General features: G+C 40.8%; 1 protein-coding gene across 1 annotated transcript in view; it reads right to left on the bottom strand.

Annotated features, from left to right (window-relative positions):
• The window catches only part of OVCH1 (ovochymase 1), a gene marked incomplete at both ends in the record, with an annotated part of 53869 nt that overhangs the window by 10749 nt on the left and 16793 nt on the right, over window positions 1-26327 (bottom strand). Inside the window, 12 exons of the mRNA XM_081330655.1 lie at window positions 1156-1290; window positions 4881-5020; window positions 8349-8487; window positions 10985-11138; window positions 13602-13756; window positions 15751-15844; window positions 17247-17426; window positions 20791-20863; window positions 21593-21809; window positions 22583-22651; window positions 25090-25218; window positions 25590-25683. Of these exons, the coding sequence (XP_081186781.1) occupies window positions 1156-1290; window positions 4881-5020; window positions 8349-8487; window positions 10985-11138; window positions 13602-13756; window positions 15751-15844; window positions 17247-17426; window positions 20791-20863; window positions 21593-21809; window positions 22583-22651; window positions 25090-25218; window positions 25590-25683 (1579 nt within the window). The remainder of the gene's footprint in view (window positions 1-1155; window positions 1291-4880; window positions 5021-8348; window positions 8488-10984; window positions 11139-13601; window positions 13757-15750; window positions 15845-17246; window positions 17427-20790; window positions 20864-21592; window positions 21810-22582; window positions 22652-25089; window positions 25219-25589; window positions 25684-26327) is intronic.

Here is a 26327-nt window from a genome sequence, read left to right as displayed (position 1 = left end):
AAACCAACTAAGTCAATACTCATGCACCTAAGAAAAACAAATTCCAACTCTAATCATGCGGTAAGTGAATAAATGCTTCCCTTGATCTGTCCTACTTCATCATTCAGCTTCACCGGATGAGTCTATTTTTTAGGGCAAGAAGAGAGCTTTTCTGAATTAAAACTGAGAAATATAACCCCAAATTTGGGGGTGGAAAAGTTGAGTATGTGATAAATGGAGCTCACTTCTTTATTATTCATACATCACTAATCTAAGCGTATTTTCTAGCTGGAAAGTAGCCAGAGTAGAGCAGTTGTTCATGAAGTGATAGAAGAGATAAATGGACGCCCTTCTGTGAGATTTTGGTTTTGTAGCCTCTGTTGATATCACTTGGGGACACAATGGTTCAGCAGTTAAAGACGCTGAGCTTGTCAGCTGGAAAGCTGACAGCCCAGGTTCAAGACCCAAGCACCACGTGATGGGGTGAGCTCCCGTTACTTGCTGCAGCTCCTGCCAACCTAGCAGTTCAACAGCTTGCAAATGCGAGTAGGTACCAATTTAGTGAGAAAGTAACAGCACTCTGTGCACCTTCAGCATATAGTCATGCTGGCCACATGACCACGGAAGCGTCTTTGAACAACACTGGCTCCCTCAGCTAAGAAATGGATGTGAGCACCGCCCCCTACAATCAGACATGACTGGACAGGGGGAAACCTTTCTTTTTACCTTTAGATATCCCTCAAACTGGTTTTCTCCAGATGTTTTAGACATCTCCAGTTTTCCTTGATCATTGGAAACCAGTAGAAACGACAATTGAAAACCTGTTCTCATCACACCCAGTGAAACACGCCCTCCAAGACCAGTGATGGGATGGAACACGACCAAAGCAATAAATCATGCAGAAATTTCTGGACAGCCTCTTCTTTGGTTCTGGGTGGATATATTATTTGTATTATTTCATTTATTTCAGATGGGAACCTAACTACAAATAGGTCACTAAATAAATACAGCAGGCCATTCGAATTTGAATTCTATTTCCCATCAAGAAGAAAATACGCATCTTCTAATTTGGGCCAATTCTCTTTTAGTTTAGTTTAGTTTAGTTTAGTTTAGTTTAGTTTAGTTTAGTTTAGTTTAGTTTGCACTTATGCCTTTTCTCCAAAGCCTTCTACTCACCTGATTCTGTTTCTTGGATTTTGTAGGCCAGAGCGAAACCTTTCATATTTGTATCGGTGCCAGAAGTGAAGTTCAGCATCATCATGGAGGTGCGTGACTTTATTGGATAATGTGGAGTTTCATTACAGAAGTTACCTTTCAGACATACATAAAAAAAGAAATTTGACCATTCTGCCTCTTCGGTTTCATTAATTTTCACTTTTTATTTATTTCTTCTCAAAGACCTGCTTTTCGTGATCTCTAGCAAGCCCTCTGAGAAAGCAAGGGAACCTTCAAAAGCCACAAGCAATATTTTTCATGTTTATACATCGTTACAACCAAACAAGATCTAACAGTTGCAAGAACTACCACAGTATAAACATCCAATTCTCAATAAAAATTATAAAAATAGTAGAACAGTTGACATATTCAAACAGATTGCATAAAAAAGAAGAAACTATTTACAAAAAAGAGCATCATTCATTAATCACCATTATACCTGGCTGAGGAATTCTGGGAGTTGAAGTCCACAAGTCTTAAAGTTGCCAAGTTTGAAGACCCCTGATTTCAAGGACAATGCCCACTAGACATATCTATGTAGTCCTGACTTACAACTATTCATTTACTGACCTTTTGAAGTTACAACGGAACGGCAAAAAGTGACTTATGACCATTTTTCACACTTATGACCACTGCAGCATCCCCATGATCACATGATCAAAATTCAGACGCTTGGCAACTGGTTCCTGTTTATGACCGCTGCAGTGTCCCGGGGTCATGTATTGCGTTTTCTGACTGTCTGACAAGCAAAGTCAATGGGGAAGCCAGATTCACTTAACAACCGTGTTACTAACTTAACAACCGCAGTGATTCACTTAATAACTGTGGCAAGAAAGGTTGTAAAATGGGGCAAAACTTACTTAACAAATGTCTCACTTACCAATGCAAATTTTGGGCTCAGTTGTGGTCGTAAGTCAAGGACTACTTGTAAAGGGAGGTCTCATGGAGAAGTACTGCCTCTGGACCCCACTCTTCTCACTTCAATATATAGGAACTGAAGGTACCCTGACTTAAAGGAAGACATTGCATAGGCCATCTCCACATGAAATGTGCAGCCCCAAAGAGCCAGTCTAGCTAGAACTTTTAAAGTTCAAGCCAACTTCTTAAACTGTACCCTGAAACATATTGGAAGCCAATGCAGTATCTACAGCAGGGGTCTTCAAACTTGGCCCTTGTGGACTTCAACTCCCAGAATTCCTCAGCCAGTGTGCCTGCCTGAGGAATTCTGGGAGTTGAAGTCCATGAATCATAAAAGGGCTGAGTTTGAGGAACCCTGATCTACAGTATATATTTTACATGTGCAGTAATTCTCACCTAACATGTGGACTGCTGCATTTAGCACCAGTACTAGCATCTGATCAGTCTTCAGTGGCAATGCCATATGAAGCATATTGCAATAATTCAGAATAATAGTGGTGAGAGGATGGGTCATTATTTCCAAGACATCTTTCACCTGTTTCCTGCAGGTCTGCAACTGGTGCATGAACCAAAGTTGTGTGAAGCCCAATAAGTCATGAAACAAAATGGGACAAGACATTGGACACACCGATCATAGTTCGCTTGAATGATGACCGGAACATCTGAACATACTTCGGCATGTTTCCTGTTTTTATGCACACAAAAGGGTAAATAGGTCACTGAACAACGGAAGCCACAGTAGTTATGTGGCAAAGCATATGCTTTGTGCAGTGGTGGGGTTCAAATATGTGAACAACCGGTTCTCTGTGTGGACTTCTGCGCCTTCCAGAAGTCCATTCTGGACCTGGGCAACAAAAAATTAGCTACAGGTTCTGCTGAACTGGTGTGGACTGACTGAACCCCACCACTGGCTTTGTGCATAAAAAGGTGGATTCAGTCACCAAGGATTCTTGAATATGGCTAAGAGGGAAAGAAGCCAGCTTCCACTCATGATACACAGGCTATGTGAACTCTTTTTTTTTTGTGGTTCCAGATTCCCAGGAATTAATGATAAATTTACAACTATTGATTAAATTAGAATGGGCTTAACACATTAAACTACCTTCCCCCCCCAAGAAAACCTTCCTATTTTTTTTTAAAGTAGCCTTCACCCATTGTAGTGATAGAAAACGATAGGTATAACTGTAAGCCACTGAAAATCCTTTGCCTCTGGTGCAGACAATACCTAGATGAGTACACATATGCTCTAAGTAGATAGGGCGCGCAACTTGGGGGTCCTTCTAGACTCACAGCTCTCTTTAGAAGAGCATATTGGAGCTGTGACTAGGGGGGCCTTTGCCCAGATTCGCCTGGTGCGCCAGTTGCGGCCCTATCTGGACCGGGATGCCTTGCGTACAGTCACTCATGCGCTCGTGACCTCTCGTCTGGACTACTGTAATGCTCTCTACATGGGGCTGCCCTTGAAGACCACTCGGAGGCTCCAACTGGTGCAGAATGCAGCCGTGCGAGTTGTGCTGGGAGTCTCCCGATACTCCCGTGTTACCCCTTTGCTCCACGAGCTGCATTGGCTGCCGGTTGCCCTCCGGGTGAGATTCAAGGTGTTGGTAATGACTTACAAAGCCCTACATGGCATGGGTCCGGATTACCTACGGCAACACCTGCGGCCGGCGTCAACTTCCGGCGTCAACTTCCCTCCGTCCAGTGCGCTCCCACAGAGAGGGCCTCCTCAGGGTGCCTCCGATCAAAGAATGCCGATTGGTGGCCCCCAGGGGGAGGGCGTTCTCTGTGGGCGCGCCAGACCTGTGGAACCGCTTGCCGGTTTAGCTCCGGATGGCCCCCGACCTCCGCTCCTTCCGGCGCGATCTAAAAACTTATCTATTCGAGCAATCTGACCTGGTTTGATGGGTTAGGGTTGGGGTTTTAATATGTCTTTTAATTACTGTTTTAAATCTGGGCATAATATTTAATTGTTTTTTAACTTTTGTATTTCGTTTTTATATTTATTGCCCTGTACACCGCCCTGAGTCCTTCGGGAGAAGGGCGGTATAAAAATATAATAATAATAATAATAATAATAATAATAATAATAATAATAATAATAATAATAATAATAATAATAATAATAATAATAATAAGAAGAAGAAGAAGAAGTATAAAGCACAAAGTATAAAGTATACAGTACATGTAGTCCTCGACTTACAACCACAAATCAGCCCACAATTTCTGTTGCTATGTGAGACAGTTGTTAAGTGAATTTTACCCCATTTTACGACCTTTCTTTCCACATTTGTTAAGCGAATCACTGCAGTTGTTAAATTAGTGATACAGCTGTTACGTGAACCTGGCTTTCCCATTGACTTTGATTGTCAGAAGGTCGCAAAAGGTGATCGCATGACCTCGGGATACTGCAACGGTCATAAATGTGAGTCAGTGGCCAAGCATCTGAATTTTGACCCTGTGACTGTTGGGATGCTGCAACAGTCGTAAGTGTGAAAAAGCGTCCCAAGTCACTTTTTTCAGTGCTTTTGTAACTTCGAACCATCACTAAATGAACTGTTGTAATTCGAGGTCTACCTATGTAAAGGTAGCTTCCTTAAGAATGGCAACAATCCAAACTTCATTTTCATTGTAGATCCTTAGGACATTGTCATCTCAGATGTATCAACCTTGAATAGTTTTTGCATGAAAAGCAATAGGGGTGAACAAGGGTGGGCAGGAAGGATATCACACATCCTTATAACAATCCACTGTAATGTTAAATCTCTCACCAAGCATCTCTCTTGTAGGTCCAAATCCTTCATAAAGTGTAAGTCCACCATGACATTTGGGGACAGAATTCTCAAGCACAAAGTTCAGGAAATCCAATCGAATGATGGCACTTAATGGGGCAACAATCCTCCAACAGCAACTAGAGCAATAAATCAATAATAGGAAAGTTTCAGACCTAAACACTGGACCATTTTCCTGTCTTTTCTTTCTCTTCTATGTACTAAAGCTGCCAATTCAACATCGCATTGCATCGAGAGTGGCTTGAAGGGAGTGCTGCAAAATGGCATCCCTTCACATTATCCTAATAAACCAGCCTCCCACTCAAACCCCTAAAAAATGGATGGTTTCCACAACCAGAATTTTTAAATATATTTTATTGATTTTTAAAAATAACAATCTTTAGTGCTTAGTAAACAGCAGGTTGTCTGGGTTCATGTATTTGAAAAACAATCAGTAATTGTCAATATATTAATTAATGATATATTTCTTTGATCTTTTCTTCTTTCAGTAGTATTCTCCTTTTGTCAAACAAATATAGGTCTTAATATTTTCGATTCATACAAAGTTGGATATAAACATTTTTCTTGTGTTTGTACAAATAACAGTAACATCAGCATATAACATCTTTTCTGATCAGCTTGTTTCAATTGTATTTATAAAAGTCATCTTATTAAATCACTATATGTCCTGTTTTCAAGATTCTTATTTAAGCTTAATTTCCCCTCTGTATTCATACCATTCTTATCAGTCATAATTTTCTCAAAGTTAATTACCTTTAAATATCTAAACTTTTCATTCATGTACACCATCCCAATATTTTTACATTTCATATATTGTAAAAAGTACTATACTATTTGTATATCTTATCCCTTTTACTGTAGGGACCTCTTTATATCCATAATTTATCTATTCTTTTAACCATATTCAAATAAGTGTTTGATCATATAGTATTCCATCTGGTAAGTCAAATCAAATCTCTTGGGTCTAACTCTAGCCTTCTTCTTTTGCCAAGTAGCTTTCCAAGTCAGTGTGTTCAACTTGCCAGGGGATTCCTCCTGTATTTTTGTAAATATTGTTGGGAATAGGAAAGACAAGTTAGGTAGAGTGTGCGTTTTTTGTCTCCCAAACTCTAATGATTCTCCTGGCTGCTCTATAATCCATTTTGTTAGATCTTCTTTCCTATCTTCAAGTTTGTTTTGAAGTCCTGAAAAATAAGATATCTTTTCCATTTCCATTGTTGTGGCAAAATCTTGCAAGTTTTCTTTTGTTTGTATTAAGCTGAGATCTCTTCATCTGTAGCTTCCCACTTTGGGTCAATGTCCTCTGGTTTATGTTCTGTTATCTGGTTTGTTTGTTCATTCTTTGTTGTCATTTTCTGAGAGTTTTTTAATTGTAGGTGTAGGTTAGGATGCTGAGCTTGTCGATCAGAAGGTCAGCAGTTTGGCAGGTCAAATCCCGAGTGCCGCGTAACAGAGTGAGCACCTGTTACTCGTCCCAGCTTCTGCCAACCTAGCAGTTCGAAAGCACGTAAAAATGCAAGTAGAAAAATAGGGACCACTCCGGTGGGAAGGTAACAGCATTCTGTGCGCCTTTGGTGTCTAGTCATGCCGGCCACATGACCACGGAGACGTCCTCAGACAAGCGCTGGCTCTTCGGCTTTGAAACGGAGATGAGCACCGGCCCCTAGAGTCGGAAATGACTAGCACGCATGTGCGGGGGAACCATTACCTTTACCTTAGGTTAAAGATATGCTCATTTATGTCATCAATGTTGTTTTTAATTTCATTATGATTTGAAACCATTGTCATTTGAATCTGTCGCAGCATTGCATACTGTACATTTCCTCCTGAAAAATATTTGCCTTGTCTTGGAGTATTGCTCTTGCAGATCTCTGATGTTCCAGGCTGGGGCCTTCAGAAGGAGATATTAGGTGTGGTTTCCTGCCACTTTTAGAAAGGTATGCAATAAGTGTTTATAATCTCAGAAAGTCAGCAGTTTTTCAAACAAATATTGTTCTCAATCTTTAATAGGTGGCCCAGTGTATTTTCTTTCTTTTGTTCCCAGCTGTTCTCTATTTGGCTAGACATCACTGAGGTTCAAAGAAACAAGTTGTTCTTTATTTCTGGGCACCTTGCCAATTTCTGAGTCAATGCAGCTGTTGTTCTATGCTCTAATCCTCCACTAGATATCAGTAGCTATTCATTTTCTAACTTTTTAAAACAATGAATTATTTTTTTTGTAATTTCATCAATACTCTTTCAGATGTGAAATCTTAACAGTTTTCATAATTTTCAGATTTATCCAGACTGTAGTATTATTAACCTCATTTCAATATATTTCTGTCCCCCATAAAAATTAAATCACTGATTCCATCTATGGAAGGGTGGGGGTGTGATCCCCTCCCTTCTCACTTTTGGAGGATTTTTTTTCTTCTTGGGGGTCTTTTCTAAGAAATCAATTACAAAATAGAAGAGAGACAATCGATATTCTCATCCATTTCCAAGTGCGCTGTTCACAGTTCTAGTTAGTGCTTTGGGACTTCAGCTGTTGGTAGCTTGGGCTAGTCACTGATGTGCAGCTAGCCTTTCTCCTTTTGGGTTGGAGGGCTTCCCCCAGATCAAACGGATCGACAGCCATCTTTCCGTGATCTACAGGGCGGCCTCTTTCTTTGTTGGCTCTCTGTGGTGACTTTAGACCAATTTAGGGTCCCCTGGCCGGACGAAACCAGCCATGAGATGCGGAGCTCCGCAATCCCTTGGCTGTCCCACTATGGTGCAAAACCGGAAGTCTAGCATTTGCTTTCTAACTGGGTGATTCTGGCATTGAAATACAACATATGGAAGTCTCATATTGGAGAGGGTAGATAGAGATCTACCTTCTCCAATATGGGACTTCCAGATGTTGTACTTCAGTGCCAGAATCACCCAGTTAGAAAGCAAGCTTTTCATTATCTTCTGAACAAGGAACTGCTGTTTAATCTTGACATGTGAATTAACCATCAAACCATGAAGAGGGATAAATCATTCCAGGTTGCTTTATTAAGCCAAGTCTGGCAAGATCTAGGGAGTATAAATGATTCAGAGACACCTCCAGACATTTTGGGTGCTCCATCACTGGAGGTTTTAAAGAAGAGATTGGACAGCCATTTGTCCCCTGCTTGAGCAGAGGGTTGGACTAGAAGATCTACAAGCTCCCATCCAACTCATATATTCTATTGCAACAAAAAAGATTACATTATAAAGTCATGAAATATAAAGCAAAGAGAAAAAATAAAGTATTTCTTAACTCATTAAAGAGCTGGTCAAGGCTAAGCCTAATTAGTAATAGTGTGATTATCACAAGTCATTCATTTGTGTGGAAAAGAGATTGTGAAGATGAACACAAAACAGCCCAGTTGGGGAATATCCACTTGGAAAAGCATGCCATATTCAAAATGGACCCCCAACAGAATCTTATTTCAACCTTACCTGGTGGCATTGGAACAGCCATTAGGAAAACTCAGAGTCTGGATTATTCCTTCCTGGGCTGTAAGGATCACATCTCTGCAAGAGGACAATTGCTGGCTCAAGTCACTGGATTCTTTAATGATACGTCCTATCTTAGATTCTATAATGGGAAGAAAGGAAGCAGCAAATGCTATAGGTGGCTCTTTTGTCAAGGGCCCTGCAGCACCTACCATATTTTTTCCCTCCAATTTGTGTTGTAAATAACTCCAAGAGAACTGTTAAAATAAAATCACTTTATAATTTAAATGGTACTAAAATCATATTTATAGGGTAATTATTTTAAACATACATACAAAGTATATACCTAGGCAAAGATAACAGTTGTTTCAGGTCATTTACATACTGCATATAAATGACCTGTCATCATGTTGAACGTGTAAAGTGTACCAGCCTAGATGTCAATGGCAGGCAGCCTTTTCACAGCCTATAACTGCATTTAAAAGAAAAGTTTTCAAAGGGCTTCAGGAATGAGGCAATGATGAAGCAACTTGATCATTGGTAGATGCAGAAGCTAGGGGTAGATATTCTGTTTAAACAGAAAAACAGCACCGTTGAAAAATGTAATTTTGCCACTGAATTTTCACAGGCTAATAGAACAAGGCAGTGGTGGGATTCAGCCAGTTCTCACCAGGTCGACATAACCAGTAGCTAATTTTTTGTTGTCCAGGCCCAGAATGGACTTCCAGAAGCAGCATCCACACAGAAAACCGGTTGTTTACTTATTTGTATCCCACCACTGGAACAAGACTGTGCACCATATGGAGCCTATAAGTTATCCACCTTTGCAAAGGCAAATCCAAATATGGCTTTACAAATTTCAGAAGGTGATAGTGGCTAAATTCTACCACGATTCGTCACATAACCTTAAAAAATTCTCCACCAGTTGATGAATTCTAAAACAATGCAAATAGCCAGCTCTCTGCAAGGAGTATAAATCCTTACATTCTCCACCATCCAGTCATAGCTGAAGAAACATCTTGGATGAGAAGTGAAAAACAAAGAAAAACAAGAAAGTCCAGCTGCCTTGTGAAAAAGCATCTTCGGGAGAAGGTTATCTTCAGGTACCAAGTCCTGAGCCAGGGAGGGATTTAAAGGTGACAAACATCATTCTGAATTTCACCCAGAAAACAATTGGCCATCAAAGCAGCTCTCTGAGTAGTGAGCTCTTCAAGTGTTATGTGTGGTGATCAGAAAATGTCCATAACTACTTGACAACCTTTGCTGTGTGACACCTTCCAAATGCATTAGTATGGTAATTAACAGAATAGTTAGCACAGCTTTCTAGGAATTGGAATAGCAACCCTTTTAGGATATCAGGCTTGTTGACGCTATGTACCTTGTCCATCAACAGCTTGGAGGAGGTTCATGGGTGACTCCAATGACCGTACTGAAGTTTCAAGACCAAAGTTACTGAGTGGCATCTCCGCTGGTCCCTTCTCTATTGTGAAGAAGGAGGGAGGGAAGGAGACAGAGAGAAAGAGCAATAAGAGGTACTGAAAAAAAATGTAATCATAGAATCATGGAGCAGGAATGGACCTTGGAGTTTTTCTAGTCCAGCTCCCTGCCCAAGGAGAAATATTTTATTGCATCCCATACAAATGGCTGTCCGATCTTTTCTTGAAAACCTACAGCGATGGAGCACCCACAACTTCTGTGAAATAAAATTAGCTGCGCTAAGCCCAATGAGGTGCAAACATACTATACAAAGTTAAATAACTTTTAAAAAGCGGCGTCTGACTTGGCTTGTTTCCCTGTTTATGTCATCCTTCTCCCTTTTGATTTCATGTCTTTTATATTACAAATCTCTAGGAATGCCTGTATTGATTATGATTTACACCAATTGTTCTGCTAGCCCTTTTAGCTGAAAGGGGTAAAAAATATGCTAAAATACTGAAATGCAAACAATCAAAGCTACTTTCCCCAAATTATATTTTCCACACATTTGTGCTAATTACTGTGCCAATTTTACAGTAAACTTGTAGTAACTTGAGTGTTGGCAAAAAATTCTGACATTCCAAAGAATTGGAAAATACATTCACATGCTGCTTGCTTTGCTCAAATCTAGAAGTTCCTAAACTTCTTGCCATCAGATCTCCCTTTAGTGTAATCTTTATGTTTCTACCTCCCCTAACAATCCAAAGATCAAAATGAAAATGAGTGAACAATGGAGATATAGGAATATAGCCAGCCATACCAACAGGCTGAAAAATAGCTTTTATCCATGGGCTGTTAGGCTTTTAAATGGGACATAATCTCTGTGAACTTATGCAGAATTGACTTGGGAGGCCGGTGTGTGGTGTAGTTGGTTCACATGGTGTGGTAGGATGGAGGGTTTGTTGTCACTGTGTGTTGGGGGGTGAGAGCACGGGGGGGGGGAGGCTCAGCTAATCTCAATGTACACATGTTGTACTTTGACAATAAAGATTTATTAATATGATGAAACTCTATTTTTAATAAAGGCATAAAAATCTTCAAATCACCTCACCGTTTGGGAACTCTAATCCAAGCAGACGATGCCACTCAAATATCAGAAGGCTGTATTGCTTAGCGTTTAGAACCAAAGAGAGACCATGGGCAAGATATAGGACTATGCTTACCTTTCATGACGGATACAATCCAGTCAAAAAAGGTGCTCACTCTTGAATAAACACCTGGTCTCTTGGGCTGGGCGCAACCCACACCCCAGCTAGCAATTCCGTGGAGTATAAATGGCTTGTTTTCATTTTGGCAAACCAGCAGACCTGAATCCCCCTGAAAAAAACAGGCACACAAAGTCACAGTGTTTGCAAAATGTAAACAAAGAACACATAGCTTTATATTTACAGTAATATTTCTAATGTACATGCCTTCTCAGGATGCCGCCGATAAAAGATTGCCGGCGGATAACACCCAGGGGAAGGGCCTTCTCTGTGGGTGCCCTCTGGAACCAGCTGCCCGTGGAGCTTAGGACTGCCCCCGACCTTCGCAATTTTTAACTGGGGTTTTAATTCTAGGGATGATTTAATCTTTTTAAATTTGTTTTTAACTTTTGTATTGGTTGTTTTAAATGCCCTGTAAACTGCCCTGAGTCCTTCGGGAAGGGCGGTATATAAATTTAATAATAAAAATAATAATTAAAAAAAATAAATCCATAACTTTTCCATGCAGGCATGGAATTTCTTTCATAAGCTGAGTTGCAGCAAGGGCAGTAAACAGAATGGCTGTGTGATCTGTGTAATAGAGTTATGGTCTTCAGCAGCAGTAGAGTCCTTGATGCATTCTGAGCTTGATGGTTTTCTTGCAGGTGTTTCATTACCAAAGTAGGTAAGATCATCATTGCTAGAATGGAGTGGGATTTGCTCTTATTTTTACTGTATATACTAGCAGCTTGCCCTGTCAGTGTTGTTCTTGGTGGTTCCGTGATCTACATACCACTCAAAAGAGACAATCAAAAAGCCCAAAAGGAAAACAAAAAACCCCAAACACCTCCTCGTGAATAATCAACATCTGTATGCACAAAGATTAACAAAAGGTTAACAATAGAACAAGTAAACAATACCCCAATCAAGGAGCTACCAACACAAATAAACAAGCTAATAGTAAACAACAGCTTAATCAAGGGACCACCAAGAACAATCCCATCAACTCGAACACTGGGCACTATCTAAAAAAAATGAAATTCAATGGTGAAAAAAGTAAGGTTCTGCATTTAGGCAGGAAAAATCAAATGCACAGGTATAGTATAGGGGGTACCTTGCTCGATAGTAGTAACTCTGAGAGGGATCTCGGAGCCCTAGTGGACAATCACTTAAATATGAGCCAGCAGTGTGCTGCAGCTGCCAAAAAAGCCAACACAGTGCTAGGCTGCATTAACAGAGGGATAGAATCAAGATCACGTGAATACCACTTTACAATGCCTTGGTAAGGCCACACCTGGAATACTGCATCCAGTTTTGGTCACCACGATGTAAAAAAGATGTCGAGACTCTAGAAAGAGTACAGAGAAGAGCAACAAAGATGATTGGGGGACTGGAGGCTAAAACATATAGGGAACGGTTGCTGGAATTGGGTATGTGTAGTTTAATGAAGCGAAGGGTGAGGGGTGACATGATAGCAGTGTTCCAATATCTCATGGGCTGCCACAAAGAAGAGGGAGCCAGGCTGTTCTCCAGAGCACCTGAGAGCAGGACAAGAAGCAATGGATGGAAACTAATCAAGGAGAGAAGCAAGGAGAAATTTCCTGACAGTTAGAACAATTAATCAGTGGAACAACCTGCCTCCAGAAGTGGTGAATGCTCCAATACTGGAAGTTTTTAAGAAGAGGCTGGACAGCCATTTGTCTGAAATGGTATAGGGTTTCCTGCCTTAGCAGGGGGTTGGACTAGATGACCTCCAAGGTCCCTTCCAACTTATTATTATTATTATAACATTGATAGAATAAGCCACTAGTATATAAAAATAAAAGGGACGCGGTGGCTCAGTGGGTTAGGACGCTGAGCTTGTCGATCGGAAGGTCGGCAGTTTGATGGGTCGAATCCCGAGTGCCGCGTAACAGAGTGAGTGCCTGTTACTCGTCCCAGCTTCTGCCAACCTAGCAGTTCGAAAGCACGTAAAAATGCAAGTAGAAAAATAGGGACCACTACGGTGGGAAGGTAACAGCGTTCCGTGCGCCTTTGGCGTCTAGTCATGCCGGCCACATGACCACGGAGATGTCCTCGGACAAGCGCTGGCTCTTCGGCTTTGAAACGGAGATGAGCACCGGCCCCTAGAGTCGGAAACGACTAGCACGCATGTGTGGGGGAAACTTTACCTTTACCTTATATAAAAATAAGAGCAAACCCATGTCTCTTTTAGCACTGATGATGTTACCTAGTTTGGTAATGAAACACCTGGGGGAAAAACCCACCAAGCTAAGAAACACCACAGTCGAACCCTGAGCTAGAAGAGTATTCTTTTCTCTTGGTACCAGTAAAGTACCTGACCAAAAGGAATCATGTTATGCCCCACGAAGAATACAGATGACCCAACCCCCAATCTATTATTCTTCCCTTCTTGTAAAAGTGTGAAGGAGTTCCAAATTCAGCCTATAAGCTACAGATTCTCTTTGGTCTATAACTGTAAAATATTTAACAAAACAAGATGCAGATGATCCATTTTTGATAGCTTGAGCATACTTTCCTTGTCCTAGTTTACCCTTCTATGCTGCAGTTTTTTTCTTGTCTGCTCTCTTGATACCTGGCAGGAATCGTGGCCTTCCAAAGATGCAAACCCAGCACAGAGCATCCGAGGTGTAATCCCTCCAGGGTGATTAAAGTAGTAGTTTTGCTCACAGAGGTCATTGGCCACCAGTGGGACATGCATTTGCTGTAGACGAGTAGCAAGGCCTCCAGCTATAAAACAGTAGAACAACATTTCAGAGTAATGCATGTTTTTTATTTCGTTGATGGACTAGGGGGAAAATCTTGCTCAAAACATATTACTAAGGTTTGGGCTACATCTGCGTTGGGCCTAAAAAAAAAGGTCAGAAAAAGAGGCTGCAGTAGAAGAAATAGGCTCTATTGATACTTTGATCCAAATAAAGAATATGCAACCTGATGGCATCCAGATGTTTTGAACAAAATGGCACACAATCCCTTCTCACTATTTATACTAGCTGGAACTGAAAGAATTTGAATTCCAGAACATTGCCTACCCAAATTTAGATAGGCCCCTATTACCTCCTTGGGTATGCAATCCTTCTTGCATTAGAACAGTTTTTTCTCAACACTGGCAGTTTAAGATGAGTGGCAGTTTGAGATGGGTGGACTTCAACTCCCAGAATTCCCCAAACAGCAAAACTATCTGGGGGATTGTGGAGGTTAAAGTCACCCATCTTAAACTGTTGAGAAATATTGCATTAGAAACTGAAATCCGAAACCTGAACTTTTTTTATTAGGCATAATTCCAGAAAAAAATGATGAACAAAGTGTATAGCTAACATTACATGTATTAACAGCAGCGAAGATTGTATTTGCTCAGCACTGGAAAAATGAAGAAACACCATTGGACGAAGAGATAATCAAGAAAATACAGGTCTGTGCTGAAATGGACAGACTTACTATGAGGATCAAAGAAAAAGAAGATACAAAATATTTCCAAACATGGAACTTATTTTATCAGTGGCTGGAAAAATGGGATAGAGAGTAAGAACTTAACTTGTATTATTAAGCAAAACAAATCAACCCAGACAACACGCTGTTCATTAAGCACTAATGAAATGTAATAACAGAAAATCAGTAAACTATTATATATAAAAAAGAAGAAACTGAAAACCAGATATATCACTGATGCTAAAGCATAGAACAAGTATGGCAGAGAACCCAAGGGTTCCCCCAAGACCCCATTAGGGGTACGTGAAATCCAATTTTTGGCCAGATATTGAAAATATTTCAAACATTTAAAAAATGTCACCCTTCTCATTATTAGTTTTTAATCACTTAAAATACAGTTTTTCATGAAAAATATTTTACCTAATAGGTTTAGTATTGCTATTATGAGTCAATAAATATTCTACAAATGTATCATTTTTAATTTTTAATATAGTAAATATTGATAAGTATAACCCGCATAAACAAATCAAAGCTCTTTTGAAGTCGTCTACGTATAATTTTTAAAAGTGGGGATGGATTCTGAGAGACCTAAAAGTTTAAGAAACACTGGCATAAAACTTTAAGACTTGTAGACTTCAACTCCCAGAATCCCCCATCTAGCATGGCTGGCTGAGGAATTCTGAAAACTGAATTCCAGAAGTCTTAAAATTGCTACGTTTGGAGACCCCTGGCATAGAACAAGCTGGCTCCAAGTTCCTTCTAGCTTCATAATGCTAAAATAATATAGGACAGACATGTCAAACTCGTGATGCCACGTGACGTCACACGACGTATTGGAACTTTTTCCCATTGGTGGCAATGGGATGGGCGTGGTTTCTCCGTGATGCTCCGGCCCGCGGGCCAGCAGTTTGACACCCCTGATATAGGATCAAGGTATCTTGGTGTGCAGAGATTCCTATCCTCACCTTTAGCCCCTGATGCTTAACAGCTTTACATTTAAGCATTCTTTTTTCTCATCTACCTGACCATTCACAACACTCCCAAGGACGATTTCCTGGCTACCACAAAGCAGTTTGCTCAGTGTTTAAAACTTATTCATACTGTATAGCAGGGGTCCCCAAACTGTGGGCTGCGGCCACGGTCTATTGCCCACCAGGCTGCGTGAATAGTTGGCCAGTGTGCATGTGCGTGTGTGCACAGGCTCACTCGCATGAGCACTGCTGTGAGCATTGCTGGCGTTGTGGCCCAACTCATGTGAACATCGCCACAAGTGTCACACATGTTTGTGGCCCCACTCGCATAAGCTTCACCACAGGGGTCGTGGGTGTTCACGGCCACACTTGCATGAGCATCGTCACTGGCGTTCATGGCGCCACTCACATGAGCATCCTGGGCATTCACAGCCCCACTCACATGAGTGCTCATGGCCCCACTCGCATGAGCAACAGATATTCATGCGCACGCATGTTGTTTCTAGTGAGGAACATCAAGAGCACCTACCTCAAACCAGCTAGAAAATATTAGTAGCCAATGAAAAATCCAATCCCATTCATATACTACATTTCAAGTCATAAGAATTCACAAAATTAACTGTGACTTTTGCAAAATTCATATTCTCTATTTCTATCTCAACATACATTTATTCTTTCAGTTTCAGGGCCATCCAACTCCACAGTGACTCTGAGCAACTTACAATTTTTAAAAAATCAAAAGAAAACAACATCTATCAAAGAAAATGCTTTCTAGGGAGCTGGGACGTGAGCAAAAACTAGATCTAAGAATAGGTTCATTTGATTCTGAATTCCGAAGTGCTACAGAATAAACATTTCTGCATGGGTATAAAAGCTATGTAAATTGATTTGGATGCATTCAAGTTGATATAAATGAACTTTACTAACTTGATTAAAAGATCTAATTTGGTTCAGAGATTCAACTGATGCATTTTCAAATTGAATTCCCAAATCAAATATTCATATCCTTAATTATATTTACCTAAGATGTGTGTTCAGTTTGTACGTTGATCTCAAACTGCAGAAACTCTCTTTTTATTAAATGTCATGGTGTGTCCCTCTAAATTATTAGTTCTTAAAACTGACCTTATTATTCCTTTTCCTGCTTCTGAATTATGTCATTACTTCCATTTAAAAAAAACACCCCTTCTTGTTTTACATAAATATCTTGGCGGCAGCAGTCCTAAATTCACAAACAAGCAATTACAAATTGCTCCACTGCCCCCCCCTAGGATATTTCCAAATTACTCCCTTGGATAATTATCCCCAGTTTAAGAATCACTGCTCTAAATGGAGGAGAACAATAAAAGGAGATTGCCACATTTCATATCAGGGTTTGGTGGTAAATCATAGGTCTCTAAATGCTTTAATCTGAATTGCTTTAGTTAGATTTTGCAGCAAACTCCCAGACAGAATTTGGCTAGATTACTGTAGAAACTAGCCATGGACAAAGCCTGAAATATAAGAATAACAGAATAGGAACATACTTTGGATGCCTTCTACTCTCATGCCCTGCTCAAGCAGGAGACCTTACTACATCATTCCGGACAAATGGCTGTCCAATCTCTTTTTAAAAATCTCCAGTGATGGAGCATCTACAACTTCTGGAGGCAAGCAAATCCATTCGATTAATTGTTCTCACTGTCAGGAAAGTTCTTCTTTAGTTTTCAATTGGTTCTATCCTATTTTTGCTAAGATTTAACTAAGGTGGAGAAAGTCCCTTAAAAAGGGGTCAATGATGTTCGAGGATCAAAATGAACTTAACCTTCTTGGAAACTTGCCCAGCCAGTCACAGTACAAAGCACAAAGGACGGCAACAGCTCCATGGAACTTGGCAAGCATACTGGCCTCACCGCTGCGCTATAGATCAGAGGTGTTTGCAACTGGACAAGGGCAATATCAGAATCATAACTTGCAACATCAAAGGCTGGGTGCACTGTAATGCCCTTGACTCTTCTCACCTGCATCAAGAGAAAGCAAGAGAATCAGTCATCAGCCCTTTTCACTCGGTAGTAGCCATTTGGGAGGAAAAAAGGAGGAGGGGGTGAGGAGGGGAAATACCAGTTTAGCTACAAATTACATTTTTAGCCAGCATCTCTTTGCAAAATAATCAGCCACTTCCTCTTCAGGGCTGTCCCTATTCAATAGATGTGCCTGCAGCAAGAATTGTTTCTATCCTTTTTTAGGTTGTAGCAAAGGCTGAACTGAGATAGGAATTGCTGCCAGCGCCACTACTGTAGTGCTGCCTTTGTCCGATAAGCTATGAACGTCCTTATTTTAGCCCACCCTTGATATAAATTACTCCCTTTCATCCTTGCTGCAATGTAATTCCTTCTTCCTGCCAGCATTTCCCTCTGAGCAAATATATATATATTGACTACTGCAACGCTCTTTACATGGGGCTGCCCTTGAGAACCACTCGGAAGGTTCAGCTGGTGCAGAGTGCAGCTGCACGAGTGCTTTTGGGGGTCTCCCGATACTCCCATATTACACCTCTGCTCCGTGAGCTGCACTGGCTTCCAGTTGCCTTCCGGGTGAAATTCAAGGTGCTAGTGATGACATACAAAGCCCTACATGGCGTGGGTCCGGATTACCTACGGGAGCACCTACTGCCAGCGTCAACATCCCTCCGTCCTGTGCGCTCCCACAGAGAGGGCCTCCTCAGGGTGCCACCGGTCAGAGAATGTCGGCTGGTGACCCCCAGGGGGAGAGCATTCTCCATTCCTTTGGAACCGCTTACCAGCTGAAATCCGGATGGCCCCCGACCTTCGCTCCTTCCGGCGTGATCTAAAAACTTATCTATTCCAACAAGCCGGCCTGGCCTGATGGATTTGGGTTTTAAAATTTTCTCACTTTATTGCTTTATTGTATTCTTACTTTATTGCTCTGTACACCGCCCTGAGTCCTCCGGGAGAAGGGCGGTGTATAAAACAAACAAACAAACAAACAAATAAATAAACAAACAAATAAACAAACAAACAAACAAACAAATAAATAAATAAATAAATAAATAAATAAATAAATAAATAAATAAATACCACACAATCTGCCCATTACTTTCATTAACATTTCCATTCTGCCTTTTTGGAGAGAACTCTTAGAAGTATATGTTTTTTTAATTTACTGCTAAGATTGGTTAAACCCAAATTTGTTGCCCATGCTAGAATCAGTTTCATCCTGGCTTATTTCCCTGCCACCCAAAAAAATGATAAAAATCATGGTTTATTTATCCAGGACAAACAAAAAAAAGAGTTGATTGCATCAAAGCAGCATTTTTTTAAAACAAACCATTGTTTCAAATTGTGCTTTGCTATGGAAGCCCATGAATTAACAAAACATGGGTAGACTTGTTTCTTTGGGGATTTCAGAGCTGGAATGACTAATCTGCAGCCCTTAATCCCAACTTCATGTAGTCTTCAATACAATGATAAATAATCAGCTCAGGATACAATATGTTTGTGCTTTCAGCAAAAACAATTTATGCCATCGTAATCAAAATGGCCATAGAGAAAGAAGAAAGAGAGAAGGATTCCAATCCTCTTTCTGCTTTTTTGTGCCATCTTGGCAGATGACTTCACTCCAGAGTTCCTGAGCAGGCTGGGTTGGATGGCGGGATTAAATGTGTCATCAGTCTAGAATCGTCATGCAGTCCAGCCCCTGTGAATTTCATTGACTCTCATCTTGCATCAGTTTAGCTTTGACCATTAGTTGACCAGGTTCTTGTATATAGATAGCAATAATAATTTCTTCAGTGCTTTGAACTCAGCAAGTGTTCCTGGTTCTTTGCACTTGACATTGTCGGGCCTACAAGATAGCTTTATTTTAAAAGCTATAGTAACAGAATCTTGCAACGCTGAATATATCCTTTATATTTGTGTGAACCAGAGAAGGGGTTGTCTGAGATGTTTTCTGAATCTAGTTTCTTAACCTGGGCTTAATCTCTGTTTATCTGACTCTTGCCTTGGTAGCAGCTTGTCATCCTGTCCTAGACTTGCCCCTCCACACCTACAGTTAATATGCAGTTGCTAAAATATTACTTGTAAAAGAACATATCTTCAACAAGTTCTCTCATCCCTGCTATGGTCTTATAATACAATTTCATATAATGGAGAGACTGATTCTCTTAGGAAGCATAGGAAATCAAATTTTACTTTCTGTAGAAACAAACCTATGTATAATTTTGGCTGAAGAACGACAATTGGAATCAGTGGACCTGTCATTAAGTGAAACAGTTATTAAGAGGAAAATCGCTTGACCCCCCAACTATGCTTCCCTTTCCTCACTCCCCATTTTTTAAAATAAAGTGCCCCAGGGTGCTGGGGTAGTTGGCTCAAAAAAGGTAATCAACTTTACACTTTCCGCTTTGGTTTGCCTCCTAACCACTTCTCTGATATAACTAACAAGAAGGAAACTAATGTTTTATTTGCATAGACTGGAGAGAACAGGATTAGAAAAGAGTAAGCAGGCAGACAATGGGGAATTGTCAGGACCCACCTCAACCCACATCTTAGGAAATAAGAACTCTTGGATGCAAGTTTAGTCCAAAAGGAAAATGTTTACTAGGATGGAATCGATTGTGGCAATACAAGACGGAATCTAACAAAGTTACATTTCAATCCTATATAAAGCATTCCCATTTCAGCCCCCTCCCTTCATCCATTTGGTCAGGCTCTCATCATTTGCTTAGGTGTCAGGCCCTTCCGTGGGAAAGGGAACTCTCCTTGGTTTATGGTTATTGCTTTCCTTTTTCAGTTGTAAATGAAGATGCAATCCAGATCTGTCTCTCCCCCTCCCTCCCCCAGTTCAAATGTTCCCTGTTGTTAGAAGATCACCTTAAGTCTATCCTCTCCCCCCCCCCTTCGGAGAGATGGCAGAATCCCCAGAATAAGCACATTGTTCTACCTATACATTTATGAAATGTGATATAAATGGATTCTGACAGGAATACACATTAAAAGAAAGTGGTGGTACCAGCAGCTAGGAACTAGAGTTAGGAACTGCAAGCGCACTGTGCAAACAGCTCAGTGTATTCCCCATTGTCTGCCTGCTTACTCTCTTGTAATCCCTTCTTCGATCTCTTCAACTCTGCAAGTGGGTGTGGTAGATAGAAATGGATCAGACACAGTAGAGATTGCTTAAGGGTGTTTTTTTTTCAGTTTTCTTTTTTCCTCCCCTCACTAGTTTTAGTAATCTCTCCGTTCTACAAGAATTTTGCCAGCCATATCTGAAGATGCTGAAGAGGGACTGAACCAAGGACCACGTGGGGATAAAAATAGGTGCTCCACCAGTGAGGAAAAAGAAACATAAAGCTACGTTTGTCTCTACCTGCTCAGCAGCTTCTTTCAGCATTCTGTCATGTTTTCCAGCAACAACAGTCCAATATGATGGATTATTTGTTCTAAAAAAAAGGTGTTCCTTTGCTGTTAAATCACGTTTTTTACGTAAATGAAAAATGTTAACAAAATATACTTTAATTTTCAGTTTAACTTATTCAACGTTTTATTTAACATTCCTGCAAAAAAAACAACACGTAGGAATGTTTGTGTGAAAGCTGATAATGTCTTCATTATATTCATATCCACTTTGCAGAATAAATTAAATTGCAGAGATGATTCAAAATGTTTCAGGACCCTGCAGGAACTGAAGCATGATAGCATTCTTCCCAGGTCTAAAATCACTCTTACCTACTTTATTCCAAATAACCGGTGTCTACAAAAGGCTAAGGGACGCAGTGGCTCAGTGGGTTAGGATGCTGAGCTTGTCTATCAGAAGGTCGGCAGTTTGGCGGATCGAATCCTGAGTGCCGCGTAACAGAGTGAGCGCCTGTTACTCGTCCCAGCTTCTGCCAACCTAGCAGTTCGAAAGCACGTAAAAATGCAAGTAGAAAAATAGGGACCACTACGGTGGGAAGGTAACAGCGTTCCGTGCGCCTTTGGCGTCTAGTCATGCCGGCCACATGACCACGGAGACGTCCTCAGACAAGCGCTGGCTCTTCGGCTTTGAAACGGAGATGAGCACCGCCCCCTAGAGTTGGAAACGACTAGCACGCATGTGCGGGGGAACCTTTACCTTTACCTTTTTACAAAAGGCTGCTTTGCCCTGCTTAACATCTTACATATGTACTTACATCTTTACACAGTGAGCGGCTGTGAGCACCCAAGTCAAGTTGATGATGGCACCTCCACACCTGTAATCACCCAGAAAGTGCAAACTCACATGCCAGGGCCAGCAGTGAGGACAAGCTTCTTCTCCCCCAAAGATAAGTGTTGACAGCCTCTGAGGACCAAAGGGGGGGAAACCACAGATATCTGCAGCAAGAGGAGGAGGAGGAGAGGAACCAAATGCTAGAGGACATCCAGGAGAGTTCAATAATTCATTGCTTGGCAAGTGAAGTTTCAAGATTTTATAACCATCATTTTTCCTCTCATAGCTCTAGAACATATGTGTATGTTCACATGATACTGTGAACATGCACGCAAACATACATGCGCCTCTCTGGTATATATCTTCCTAGAACTAATATTTCTTCTAAAATCCAAAGCACATTTTGCATTTAACAACACACCTCAGACTTGAAGAATCCATGGTTAGCTACTTTAGTCCATACAAAAGTTAGAGTATCTTAAAATTTCTCTAGCAGTGTTTGCCAAATGCAAAAATGAAGCATTTCAAATGTAACCATGACAGCCACTGCACATTTTATGTTGATAATGGGCAACAATGGAATCCATAAACCTTCAGGCATGAGAGAACAGACAGCTCAAAAGGGAATACTTCCAGACAGACCAATTTTGGTGTTAGCTGACAAAAGATATCATAAAGTTAATTATTCTTTTTCTTAATAGATTCTTTCTATGCAAAGAAGACAGCAATAATGATAGGAAGATTCAGCACAGATAGAAGAGGAAGTGTTACAACCTGGAGTTTTCCCAATTCCCGTATCATTTTATGAATGAATTAGGCAGAGTGATGTTACAATAACAACAGCACTGTCTGGAAGTGCCGAAGTCAAATAAAAGGTAAGACTGCTGGGTTTTAGTAATCCTTTTTCACATTCAGGTTGTTTCCTAGGAAATCTGAGAGTGGAGCTATTATTAATCCTGAGGAACTCGCTTACCCAGTGGGATATCTTTTGGTTCAAATGCAGATACAGAAAACAGCCCTTCATATTCCATTTTAGATGTTGCTGTAAGGAAGAAACAAAGCTTTAGTTCAGCAAAAAGTTATTTCTCAACCATGTGACACAAAGGGGTCAAATCTACACAGTTCAGTATTCATTGCTCCACTCATAGAACTTATTCCTATTTTTCTGATGCGCTCTCTCTTGACTTCTAAAGTATTTTGAAATGGAAGTATTACTAGTTTCCCTTGCATGGAAAGTCATGCTTGTTATACTGAATTAACAGGGGAGAAAAATCAGTGAAGATTTCATAAGCATTGCAAAGCTGGGTAGTATAGAATAAAAACAGCCTGCCATACATCAAAAACATTTTGGAAGCTGTAGAACACAGCTTCTGAGATCTGCAAGTGGGCACTGCACACCGCCCAGAGGCTACCATACAAATTATGCATTGTAAAGATCCTTTGGAGGTGACAGATACTTCCAATGTAATCTACTGAATCCTCTGCATGGATTGCCTCTGTGACTAAGTAGGACAAATGGGGAAGAAGCTAACCACCAGATTGCAAGAGCACAAGTGAGTGGTCAGACAAGGAGACCCGAATTCATTGGTAGCCTCACATTGCAATGAACAACAACATACATTCAATTTCGCAGCTACTAAGATTGCTGGATGAGCAAGCACAAAAACAGCCAGAGAAGTGATTGAAGCCTGGGAAACAGGCCCCATGTCAGTCAACAGGAGTGCTGATTTACCACCAGCCTATCAAGTACTGGGCTGGGAAACACAAGCAAACAACAACCAACAAAAACAGCCATTAACGCATCCCAATCAGCATCTAAAAAGCCACTTACAACAGGCACTAAAAAATACCACACACAGAACAGCACACCCTCTGCTAGAGAGAAATTCCCTGAAGATGGGCTCCAGCACCAGTCCAAAAGCTCAGAAGACAAAACATCTCTTCCCAGTGACCGACCCAGATTGGATCCTGCAACATTATCCTGGAATACATATATTTGTCTTCATTCATGAGAATAAAATCAGATTCAAAGTGACTGGAAGGCAGGTAAAATGCTAAGAGGAAGATAGGCAGGCAGAGGCACCCAATGACTTCAACTTTCCAAAAAAAATTTGCATAAAAGGATCAATTTCTACTTTCAAAAATTCACACTAATTACATAGAAATAATAAAATGATAGCTCAAAGTGTGCAAGGTAATGCACAAAATAAGTCTAACATTCACAGCTATAATGTTGAAGCCTGCAGTTGCAGTGTTATTCATTATCATAAACATTTAGCCTTCTTAACATTTCCAGAGGGAATAAGTTATATTCCTTAAGATCAGGGTCTGAAAGTAGCAGATATTGTGCTCCTCTTTTGTCATGAGTCTAATGAACAACAAATTGCTTTTTCAAAATCTTTTGCCACCAGAGTGCTTTACACACTACAAAGTACACAACAGAACCTGTCCAAGTTTTCCTTTTTATTTTTCCACTCCAAAAGTATTTTTCCTGCTATTCTCGTTCAGACAGAAAGCTATGATTGGACCACCTGAACACATTTTGTCATCTGAAATAGTTAACCTCTATATCTCATGAGATGTATGCATTAATCTTTTATAGGAATGTGGAAGATCCCAAAATCAACATAGCGGCACAACTCAGAAGAACCATGGGGGTGCAATGGTTACAATGCAGTATTGCAGGCTAATTCTGCATTCCACTGCCAGGAGTTCGATCCTGACCCGCTGAAAGTTGACTCAGCCTTCCACTCTTCTGAGGTTGGTAAAATGTGGATCCAGATTGTTGGGGGCAATATGCTGACTCTGTAAACTGCTTAGAAAGGGCTGCAAAGCACTGTGAATTGGTATATAAATCTAAGTACTAATGCTATATGCATATGCCCTTGATCAGACAATGCTCAAGGCCTGCATGTACCACTCAAAACAAAATTCACTATGTCTTCTGAGAATAGCCTATGTTTTCTTGCATCCAAAAAATTTTGTCTTTGTCTTTGTACATAGTTTGACCTAAGGGGCTTCAAAAAAAAAGATCATGATGGATGAAACAGATAAAAGGTTGAAAATTGACCTGTTAAATGCTTATTGCACTCCATAGGACAATTCAATTTAGAACCTCAGATACACTGGATAATCCCAAAGCACTCTCTGTTAAGGATCAGAATGGTCCAGTTGCAGATGACTCTGAAAGACAATGAGTACTTGACCACAAAAACACTCCTGCCCCAATAGATTACTTCAATTATTTATGTCAATGGTATAACATTTATAGCCATACCTTTTACCTTTGCCTGGAATTGATACTATGTAGAACCCAATGCCATCAAGAAATTCCCCAGCCTGATTTGTACATTCAGGTGAGGCCCTAAAGTTAGGTGAGTCTCTCTAATTTCTCTGCACTCCCATTGACTCTGGATACAAAAGACACGTGAATCTTTTATTTAGTGGAAGGAGATGTTGAAGAGAACATTCCCAGCTAACCTGAAGATAAAAAAGCAAACTTGGCCTTGAATCCTCTGAAGTTATTTTCTTCATCACTCTCAAAGTGGATCAGCATGATGTTCCCTGGGCTCCACACAGGTGAAGGAATTGAGAAACCACACAGGAGAGCTATAAGGGAAAATAGAACACAACTCCTGCCATCAGCAGTCAAGTACTTCTCTACAGGGGCCATATCCCAAATAAGGGGAAAGAGCTCCCTCAGTCTAAATCACCTCAGGAAAGTTTATTCAAGATTTTGGGACAAATGTTTTAAACCAGAGACATTTTGGTTTGGTCTACTATCTCTTCTCCACCACCACTGCCCATTTGCTTGACTTCCTTTCAGAATATAATCCACACCATCTTCAAGAGTAAGTGGACATGGTCAATGCCACATTGCCTAGGAATTTTGAGAGCTGTATGTAGACCATTGCTGAGACACTAAGTGCACTCTTTCAATTTTTTGGTTCAGACAGCCATTACAATCTTCCAGTTATTACCTAGCTGTTGCTCTTCTTCAATGTCACCATAAACAACAACAGCATCATAAATGCAGTCCTGGCTGTTTTCAATTGCAAAGTCTTCAAACTCCAACTGAAAGGGAAAACATTAGCATTCACTCCCATAGAACTTACATAATAGCATTCCCATTCTTATGTCCTCTAGGACCTTCGATGGTACATTCTAGAAATTGTGGCCCTAGTTCAGGGGTGTCAAACTCAATTTCATTGAGAGCCACATCAGCATTGAGGTTGCCCTTAGGGGGCCGGGTGGGTATGGCCTGGGTGGGCGTGGCCTACTGGGTGGGCATGGCTAGATTGTGTATGGCCTACTGGGTGGGCGTGGCCAGCTCTACATCGTTCGCATCAAGGGTGCCTATGGGGGCCTGGGCAGGAGTGGGACAGATCTGAGGGTCTCTGGCAGAAGGAGGGTCTCTGGGCCAGGGCCAAGGCAGTGGGGGCCGTTCCCTCACTGTTTCCAGGATGGCTTCGTGGGCCGCATGAAACCACTTCGCGGGCCGGATCTGGCCCCCGGGCCTTGTGTCTGCCCTAGCTTATCTGAAGGGCATCTAATGAAACAGCATATCTGAGGCCATAGCAAAAAAACTCTATCCCAACTGAATCAAGGAGCCCAGTAAAGCAAATCAAGACATGATTTTGATTCATGAGACAAGAAATCCTTTCAACTTCTCTTTCTATGTCTGGCCGAAAAAGAATTCAGTAACATCAAATTAAATA

The sequence above is a fragment of the Vipera berus genome, assembly GCF_964194415.1.
Source record: "Vipera berus genome assembly, chromosome: 6".
Lineage (NCBI taxonomy): Eukaryota > Metazoa > Chordata > Lepidosauria > Squamata > Viperidae > Vipera > Vipera berus.
Note: the sequence above shows the minus strand (reverse complement) of the source record. Positions and strands in the feature narration are given on the sequence as shown.